Below are 10,000 nucleotides of genomic sequence, written 5' to 3' on the forward strand. Positions count from 1 at the left end.
TAAAATTGCAATAAAGAAAATACAAAACCGTTTTTTCATCTGACAATAAAACATAATATTCAATATATATATATATATATATATATATATATATATATATATAAAATCACTGGATATTTTGGATTTGTATGATGTACTAACCCCATGATTTTTGCACAGTCATCATAGTATTTCATGGAGTTCTTGACGAAGCTGAAGCCATTGACGTCACAGACGTATGACTGGCCATTGGCACGGAGCAGATCGAACCCACACACGGTTTGCTATAAATGAGAAATTATAAGATATGAGAAATATAAAGCTCTAACTGATAAAAGGAGCAGCCTCTAAATTGCTTTCAACGTCTTAATTTACCTTGAAAGCCGAACAGACTTTCCATGCGATGAGCTTCTCTCTGGCATTGAGGATGACTGGGTAACGGACCTCTTTCCCCTCACTGTCTCGTTCCACCTTCCCATCCAGAGCGGGAGATTTACGGGCCTCTGCATGGGCATAGTCAGGACCTACAGTATACACCTGATGTGCACAAACACAAGAAAGCAAATGAAACAGTGGCGCTTCATTCATGAATAAATCAGTGTCTATAAAAAAAATGTAATGTAGAAGAACATCTAAGTTGCAGACGAAGCATAACCGCAATCTGAATGACTGATCTTTATGAAAACTGGAATATACTGTGTGTACAGAGGCTGACTAGATGAGCCTGTGTGATAAACACTGTAAAAGTCTGTCACAAGGTGGCACTAATGAGCCAATTCACATTTTTGCTAACAACTATGGACTCTTTTACACTGCAAAAAAAAAGCTTTAATTTTAGATTTTTTTGTCTTGTTTCCAGCCAAGATATCTAAAAAGACAAGTAGAAAATCCTTCTTTGATTTAAGAATTTTTAGATTCTTAAACCTTTTTTGTAATCAGGCTCTCAAAAAGTATATAAAAATTTGGATATAAATTTATCGGCCAACATATCGTTTATCGGCTTTCAAAAATAAAGAATTATCGGTTATCGGTATCGGCCAAAATGTTCATATCGGTGCATCCCTAATTTTTTGCAGTGTACCAATTTAGCTAAAACTCAATTTATGTACTTGTCATGTTTTTGTTGTCCAAATGCTGTAAACAACTTGTCAGCTACGGAAATATAAAAAACTGAACTGAACAGCCAGACATGACTTTTCACATACAGTATCACATTTCAAGACATTTTGTGAAGAACAGAATGAACAGAAACAGAGAGAGAGAGAGAACTTTCCTCTAAACAAAATCTAAATATTTTAGTCACTTTGATGAATCAGAATTACCACCACTAATATGAAAATACATGAAAATAGTGTGTGAGCTTTTTTGCTCTGCTGAAGATACACGACTGCGATACCTTCACATCCGTTCCATCTGTAGGCATGAACTCCTCATAGATGTAGGATCCAGTCTTCCTGACGTTACTCTCGGGAGAATAGACGCTACTTCTGCTGCCAATCTGAAACAGACGTAACGTGATCAGAAACCGTGAGACACGCGCGTGTCTGCTCAACACAGCCGTTAGGACGAGTTTGGACGATTTGATGCAATGAAGCTTAAGTTAATTTATCAATGAAGTTAAATTATTAGCTAACATAAACCTTTCAAGTATACCATGCTATGATGCCATCTTCTTGTTTTTGAATAATAAATACTTATTTGCACCACACTACAGCACCTAATCATTAAAAACACAAACTATCAGAGACGTCAGTGTTACACAAGCTATTAAGCAGCTCAGCATTTTGTTATGTAACTGAGTGCCAGTATAATGACAACCTATAAATTTGAATATATTTGATTATTTTAATAAAGGCTGCAAATACTGATTATTTTAAAAAGTTGGCTAGACTTTAAACCCTGTTCACAACACGATTTATTCTCAATAGCAAGCTGGCAACACGAGTGACAGCGACTGTTTCTGTCTCACACAATAAACAGGACACACATTTACCAGAGAACCTGACAGGACAAGCATTCTTAAACTATACACTTACGAGTCAGTTCAATATACTGTAACACAAATCATTTTCACGTTTAATAATATAGCTCATTCTCATGTTTTGGGTAGTTTAGACCTTGCACTTTGTGTCCTCTATTTTTCAGGTGTGTTTTGTTTATAGAAATAATAACTTCATTGTTAATTATTTTTATTATCAGCTTTATCGATTAGTGGTTTAAGTCTTGAAATATTTTTATATGGTACTTTGGTCCCACTTTATATAAAGTGGCCTTAACTACTATGTAAATTACATTTAAATTAATCATTTAGTACAATGCGCATACGTTTTTAAATTGCACTTATATTTTAAAAATGCCTGCATGTAATTACATCTGCAACTAAATTATGTAACTACATTTATAATTACAGTTGACTCATCCCTTACACCTTAACCACCCTTAAACCTACCCATACCACCAAACCTGTCCCTAACCTTACCCCTATCCCACCTCAACAGCAGCAGAAGTGTTTTACAATGCAATATGAACACAATAAGTACACTGTACTTATTTTATGATGCAAGTACATAATAGTTATGGCCACTTAATATAAAGCGGGACCAGTATTTTGCTTAAAATACTCAGCTGATGTAATGTGGTGTGTATTTTGTTGTTGAAGGGATAGATTGAGACTCATTAAGGTCACACCTTGCGGAAGAGCCGCTGACTGCCTCCTCCTGCAGATGTGGGGTAGTAGATGTAGACATTGTGGTCCTCAGCACTCACTGGCTTCTCTACGAAAGGCTTCTGGAAAATCTCCCCATTCACCTCCACATGGTCCTCTCCCTCCACCAGATTACATTCTACAAAAACATCACACAACTTCATAAAGAAGCCATGAAATCGTTCGATTTAGAATCAGGATATTTGGGTAGAACATATTTTGAGAACACGAGCGGTTCAAAGAGACACACTCAAATGAACACTGCTTTATAAAAAGGAAAACAGAAAGGCAGAAAGAAAATGAATTCACAGGGTCTTGATTTGATTAGATTAGGATTTGATGTGAATTCAGTTGAAAAGTACAAAAATGCAGAAATGCTACATAGGAAACCTGCAACCATTTGAATCATTCATGAACCCACTGTAAAACAGCGAAAGCAACTCACAATACTAATTATTAGAAAAACAAAACCAAATAAAATTGAAAATTAGTTTCTCCACATAAAACTTATTATAACTGCTAATATTGTACACTTGTTTTTTTTCCTTTCTCATTTGTATCAGCTAAATGACACTACAAACTAGCTGAGAGCACACTAATGTTCACTGGTGACACAGGCTTATTTTATGTAGTCCAAACTAGGTCAGTGTGAGATTTGAGGAGTTAACAAACCTTCTGGTCTGGCAGGATCTCTGTTCAGAACCGCAAAGCGGGGGAGCTGTATTCCCTCAGCCTTCAGTATATGATACACCTCTCTCCTAAACTCCAAAACATTGCATATGAATTAGGATTTTGTGGGAGAAAAGGTAAATTGTAAAAAAAAAAAAAAAAAACAGCAAGTTATTTACATTTAGTCATTTAGCAGACGCTTTTATCCAAAGCGACTTACAAATGAGAACAACAGAAGCAATCAAAATCAACAAAAGAGCAATGATACGCAAGTGCTATGACAAGCTTCAAGAAACCAATATTTAAACAGTTTAAAAAGCCTCTTTAATCTTCCATCATTCTGTCTACATGTCTGACAGCATTACTTAACATGTGATTAAACAAAAACAAAAAAAGTCCCATCTGTCATTCACTCACCCTGTGCATGTTCGGTGAAGAGACAGAAATATCTCAGATTTCATCACAGAACATCTTCATTTGTGTCATGAAGAGGACTGAACGTTATGTGCTTGGAACGAAATTAAAATGAGTAAATGTTGACTTAAATGACAATAATCAGACAAGAGTGCCATTGTTCAAAATATCAGAACTGCTGCTGTTCTGCTGCAGACACGAGGATGCAGTGATGTCAATTAAAGCATTTGTGTATATTAAAGAGTTTTAGAAAAACAATAAGTTGATCTTGAGTACATTTTAGACACAGCATTGCCAGACAGTTACTTTGGAACTATTTTTGCTGGCAGAACAAAAACAGATCCAGTCCCAGTGCAACTGGACTACATTTCAAGACTCTTGAAACGACACAAAGCCTATCAAAATGAGTGAATCAGTATCTGATTGATTCACCGTGCACTGTGTCAGCATCTCTATTTTGACTTCCCATATTGCTCAGAACCAAAAAGGAGTGTGTCACTATTAGTCACGTAGATGCATGAAGTTTCAATGTTTCTAAACCAAATCAAATAAATACATTTATCTCTTTCAAAAATCACTTCTGTTGCAGGGATGACCGCTTCTTGGGCAAATGCTTGCACGCAAGTTGCTGTGTTGACCCCGGTTAAAATGCAAACATTCAAGCAGTTAAAACATTAGCTAGCTGCTGCAAGCGTCAACACAGGAGTAAACAGTGTCACAGCAATACCTCTCTCACTTTGCAAAACTTTCCACTAATAACATTAACTGTTTCGGGGCAGTGGTAAACTGTTCGTTCTAGTTTCCATGTGCGTTCCAGGACTGGAACATTTGCACAGCTGTGATTTGGGCGTAAGCACCCGGCCACAGTCCGCTTGCCATTGATATTCAGACCAACAGCACAATTTCAAATGTGATATTGCTTTTATACAACAGGCCAATTAAAAAGAGGTTAACATTGCATTGTAAGTTGATGTATTCTCTGTGAGTAGAAACCATGACAATTGCCCATGCGAGAGGAGTGCTATATACTTATAAGACATACTCCACCCAAAAATGCAAATTCTGTCATCACTGCATGCCAGAGTTGGAAATTAAAGGGGGCTGGGGCAAAAATGCCCACCAATTTCAAGAAAAATGCCCCTGCACAATTAAATGAAATCTATTATGACTATTGCGATTAAAGTAAAATATGAAATAGAATGAAAAGTGCCGAATGCAACATTGCATTTAGATCTGTTAAAGTTGCATCGAAGATTTCTTTTTGCGCATTTTTGTCGAGCATTATAACCAATCAACCATGTACCTGTTGAGTGCATGAATGCAATAGCCAATCAGAGGCATTTAGATTAGTCACCAGTGATGAAGAAATCCAGAGCACTGACTCTGGCACTCTTGCGAATTCTCTCATCATAAACAAAATTTTTTTTTACGATATATGTAATAGTTTCATTGCGCAGTGTAGACAGCTCCTTCGGTTAAAACAGGAGATTCTGTAAGTGTGCAGAACTGAAATCAGAAATCACTGACCGCTTCAGAAATAGGGAATGTTCTAAAAAGAAATTCTAAAAAAAAAAAAAAGGTCATGGTAAACAATTCCAGGGGCAAATATTGCCCCTTAATGGAAGATTACCATGATAACAATAGTAACATTTTGCCGTCTCGTGACTGTCTGTGAACAACAAACATGGAGGCAACAGTTTAACCCATTTGGCAATCATAGCATAAGAATAAGTAAGAATAATACATAGCATATGTATTATCATAGCAAAAGATGAATACAGTTTCCCCCACAAAAAAAAAAAAAAAAAAAACATTTTAATGAAAATTTTAAATCAACAATCACAATTACGACACCTGGGAGAACCCATCTACTTATCTATCATATATAATGAGCAAGGGTTTTTCCAGTTTTCATTATCTTCCGTATCAGATCATGTGTGGTCAATAAACAATGCAATTAACTTGCAACATGATGAAGACCTGATGGTGGAAATGAAGCTCACCTGTCCTGAATAAAATACTGAAGATCCAGATCATTGATGACAAATGGATTCCTCAGCTTCTTGTAAGCCACGGCTTTATCCAGTGGGAATCCTTTAAAAACAGACAATAAATAATGAACACAAATTCACAAAAACAGGTTCATATCAAGAGGGAATGTACATTTCTGCTCTTGTTGTCAATACAGTAACTGTCTGGAGCTACCTGTGCATTCAACCTTTTTAAACACACACCTTTCAGCCAATCAGAATAGAGTATTCAGACCATGGTATAAATTAGCATAATTCACATTCTACATAAACTAAACATAATTTACATTATTTTACAAATACGGGTGCAACTTAAAATCATTAACCATACTCTGTTATTTAAAATGTAAACCATTTTATACACATTTTACTTGAAGTATTTAGATACCATATTTTTCAGAATAAGCACAAAGCATTTTTATCATCTGAAATGTGCTGCGACTTACAATTAAAAACACGTGTAAAGCGCACACATTTAGGTTAGTGGAGAACGAGAAAGGCCCAAGTTTATATGTATACTATATTTATATGTAAACTATATTTAGTTTCAGTTTCACTTACAGAAATTTGTTTAGGCTTGATGTTTATAATAATCGCTGTTTATAACGAATGGCATTATAATTATTGTTTGTTTATACAATATATATACTTTATACTATATATTTTCCATTCCTGTTCGGTCCTGAATAGCGTTAAATTAAAAATGAGCATTTGTTGTGGAGTGAAGGGGATAAAAATACATGCTTATAGTGTTTATATTGTTTGTAAATGTTTCCATTAATTTATTTCTGCTTATGCAATAATAAAATGTGACTTATACACCGATATAAGATGTAATTTTGACCTGGTGCAGCTTATAGTCAGGCTTGACTTTTTTATCAGAATATACAGAAGAACATTTTTGTGTAATCTGTTACAATAAGCAGACAGGACGCTACAAACCTTTGGAATGGAAAGAGATGAGACAATCACAGAGTGGCCAGTTTTCCACCGGCTCATTCAGAATGACTTCTTCTTCAAACGTAACCACAGTGATGTATTTGAACAGACACAGTCTCTCCAGGATCTCCTTCATAGGTTTGGACTTTGACTTCTTGGACATGGCACAGATACCCACCACGATCTGTCTCTCAGGAGGCTGCAGATAACAACACGCTTCTCAAATTAAAACCATTTAATTCATTCGAGTTACGCTTCAAGGAGCTAAAATGTTTAGCTACTAAACAAAAATTGTTGTGTCATAGCTGCAATTTGTATATTTGTTGCGATGTAAAAAAGCATCCCACGCTGACAGCTGAAACAATACACCTGTCACCCATAATCCAATGCAACAATCTAGTGGTTACAGAGTTAGAGCGCTGGCTTTTTGCATCCTCTCCAGGAAAGAGCAGCTCTCAGTGCATTTCTTCAGCTTGTGTATATTTTATTTCATCTATATAGTCTTTACTGTGCTGCAAATCATTATGCAATGCAACATACAGCCATGACATGTCAGTCAGCTAATGATTGAAATGCCTGATGTCTTGCATAATATAACTTTATTTTATTCCTAGAGGTCCTGATTTGAATTACTTTGGATATGTTCTCATAACTCTGTACTGTTTGTTTACGGGCAGGTTATAAGGAAATGACTTAAGACATTTATTTACATTTACATTTATAAGGCTTATTTTGGGGTGTTAAATAATGGGGCAAATACCTGTAAATTGACTACCCCAAACCTGATTTACCATTGCATGATTTATTTAAATACTCTTCTCTTAAAAAGTTGATTTTTGAAAAGGGAAATTCCAACATTTGCAATAAGATCAGCAGCAAAAATAATTGTGTCCACATCTTTTCATCGTTAATTTTTCACTGGGTGTATTTAGTAAATCCTGATAGCATTTTTAACACCAAAAGAGGGTTTGTGCTGGCACAAGCTGCTAGTAAATCTGCCACTAAATGTGTATTTTACATGCAAATTACTGAGAACTTACTAACAAAGTTCTATGAATTAATCATATTGTTGTTGTTTTGTTGCACAGTTTCAATGTTCCAAATTTTATTCACCGCTGCTTGAGAAGAACCATCTTATTTTGTCACATTGTTGGATTTTCATCCTGAAGGAGTTTTATAATCCTTTCATTGTTTTTTGTTGGGACCACGTTTCTTTCTAATTAGCAAGTCAAGGTCTGTAAGCCTGTCTTTTAACTGCAGACTATTTTGCATTTTGTAGAATCGTTGTGGTATTTGTTTTTAGAAATGCAAACTACAAGGTGATTCTATAATTATTTTCTCTACTTGATCTGGAAAACAATATTCCATTAACTGTCCAGTGGGCCAAGAACCTAAACACCCAATACGAGTCTTTTCACCTACCGAATCATATTCTGCATCATCTCTGTCCTCATCCTCCTCTTCCAGGTTCTCGTACAGGCAGTCATAGCCGAGCACTCTGGCTGGATCCAGCAGCTCGTCTCCCTCGCCGTCATCCGCTCCCACAAAGAAGCGCGGGTGATCTAAGTCCTCGTGCACAGACATGCTCACCACAGACAGCTGTCAGTCACTCTAGAGGCTCATATGAACCTCACAGGCCTCCTCCTGCTCATCTTCAGCGTCTCTCTCTTGAACACAGCACAGACAACAACAGCTGACTCAGGGCCAGTTTCTGATGTTTCTGAAAGACAGCTCTTATGCTCACACAGGCTGCATTTATTTGATCAAATACACAGTAATGTCAAACATTCTCAGAATTTAAAATAACTGATTTATATAATAATATATTTTAAAATTAAATGTATTCCTGTAATGGAAAAGTTGAGTTTTTCATATTATTCACATACTTTTAGCCATGTAGTATATTTAGCTATTAAAGGTCCCATATTGTACACCTTTCTGGAGTTTTATTTGAGGTTTTGATGTCCTTAAGAATATATATTTGCGGTATAAGTACCAAAAACCATCTCAATATTTACAGGTCGGCCGATCTGGTTTCGTGGTTAAAGTTAACCTTTTCGACATGTTTCAGTGTTGACGTTGCTCAGCAATGGCATGGACGCGATGTTGTCTGGGGGTTTGGCAAAAGGAGAGTGGGACGGTGGGCGGTGCTTGGGGCGTTGACTGAAGGCAGTGCCTGTGTAACTCTGATGTCAACTTTTTACGGAAGTCACAACGGTTCGTGAAAAATAGCTAGAACTTTAAGCAGGCTGTGTGAATTTTACTGTGGACTGACTGTTTTGAAACTTATATGGTAGTTAAATAGCCCCTAGACCTCAGTAATCGTGAAAAAAGCCAGGAAATTTCAGTTTTGACAATATGGGACCTTTAAAATATGAGTGTCAGTGGCAAATTTAGTATCCACTATAATGTAAAAAATATTTTATCTAGTTTAAAGTTATCAAGTTTTAAGAAACGCACTATGTACTATTCACATGGTTTTCTGCCGTTTTTAGGAAAGGATAAAATTGAATGAATCTAAAAACATCATGCAGCATCAAGTAAAATGTAATATACGTGAGTGTACACACATCCTACACACAAAGATGACAGTTTTCTTTTTTGTTCTGAACTATCCCTTTAAGTGACTTGTTGACCTTGGCACACAGTCATGTGGGTCTGGTCCTCTCAATAATATAATTTTCTGTTTAAAGTAGTTTTTTTCTTCTTCACATTGGTTGGACCGCAAATTTGTTAGTTGCACCATGTGACTGACTTGGCACACAACATTTTTATTTTTTTGTTTTTTCAAGCATTTAGAAGTACAGTATTTTTGTTAATATTATTTTCTAGGGAATACTAATAAAACATTATGCAAGGATTTCATTTTTTATTAGGCTATTTATTTTTTAATTGCCATGAGAACATTTGTATCAAACTTACATTTTTGACTGATCTCACCTCTAAAAAAATTACAATTACCATGTTACAAAACCATGTTCAGAATAATTAATTACAAAACCATGTTCAGAAAAAAAACCGCATTCAAGTTATTGTATGCACTGCACAATATGTTTTGAATGTCATCAACCCATGAACTATTTTCTGTTGAATGTTTAATGGACTCACCTCTCAGATGTGTCGGATTAATCCCTAGACTACCACAGATTCAGAGATACTATCGTCCTGCAAAACAACAAAAGATAAATTATCCAGTTTTTGAAATCTGATTTTTTATTTTTTTTTAACAGCTTAAAAGCTGTGGAACTGGGTTACAGTATATATA

The 10,000-nt window shown here is 35.7% G+C and overlaps 1 protein-coding gene across 8 annotated transcripts in view; it reads right to left on the bottom strand.

The window, feature by feature from the left end:
• ppip5k2 (diphosphoinositol pentakisphosphate kinase 2) overlaps positions 1–10,000 on the bottom strand; it is a 47,831-nt gene that overhangs the window by 32,186 nt on the left and 5,645 nt on the right. For all 8 annotated transcript variants that reach the window (XM_016456359.1, XM_016456353.1, XM_016456352.1 and 5 more), the window contains exons 2-10: positions 9,844–9,900; positions 8,158–8,455; positions 6,739–6,934; positions 5,770–5,860; positions 3,356–3,441; positions 2,668–2,822; positions 1,376–1,477; positions 355–516; positions 142–263 (exon numbers count right to left, since the gene is read on the bottom strand). In XM_016456359.1, the coding sequence (XP_016311845.1) occupies positions 142–263; positions 355–516; positions 1,376–1,477; positions 2,668–2,822; positions 3,356–3,441; positions 5,770–5,860; positions 6,739–6,934; positions 8,158–8,319 (1,076 nt within the window). In that variant the 5' untranslated portion in view covers positions 8,320–8,455; positions 9,844–9,900. The remainder of the gene's footprint in view (positions 1–141; positions 264–354; positions 517–1,375; positions 1,478–2,667; positions 2,823–3,355; positions 3,442–5,769; positions 5,861–6,738; positions 6,935–8,157; positions 8,456–9,843; positions 9,901–10,000) is intronic.

The sequence above is a fragment of the Sinocyclocheilus anshuiensis genome, unplaced genomic scaffold (assembly GCF_001515605.1).
Source record: "Sinocyclocheilus anshuiensis isolate Anshui unplaced genomic scaffold, SAMN03320099.WGS_v1.1 scaffold755, whole genome shotgun sequence".
Lineage (NCBI taxonomy): Eukaryota > Metazoa > Chordata > Actinopteri > Cypriniformes > Cyprinidae > Sinocyclocheilus > Sinocyclocheilus anshuiensis.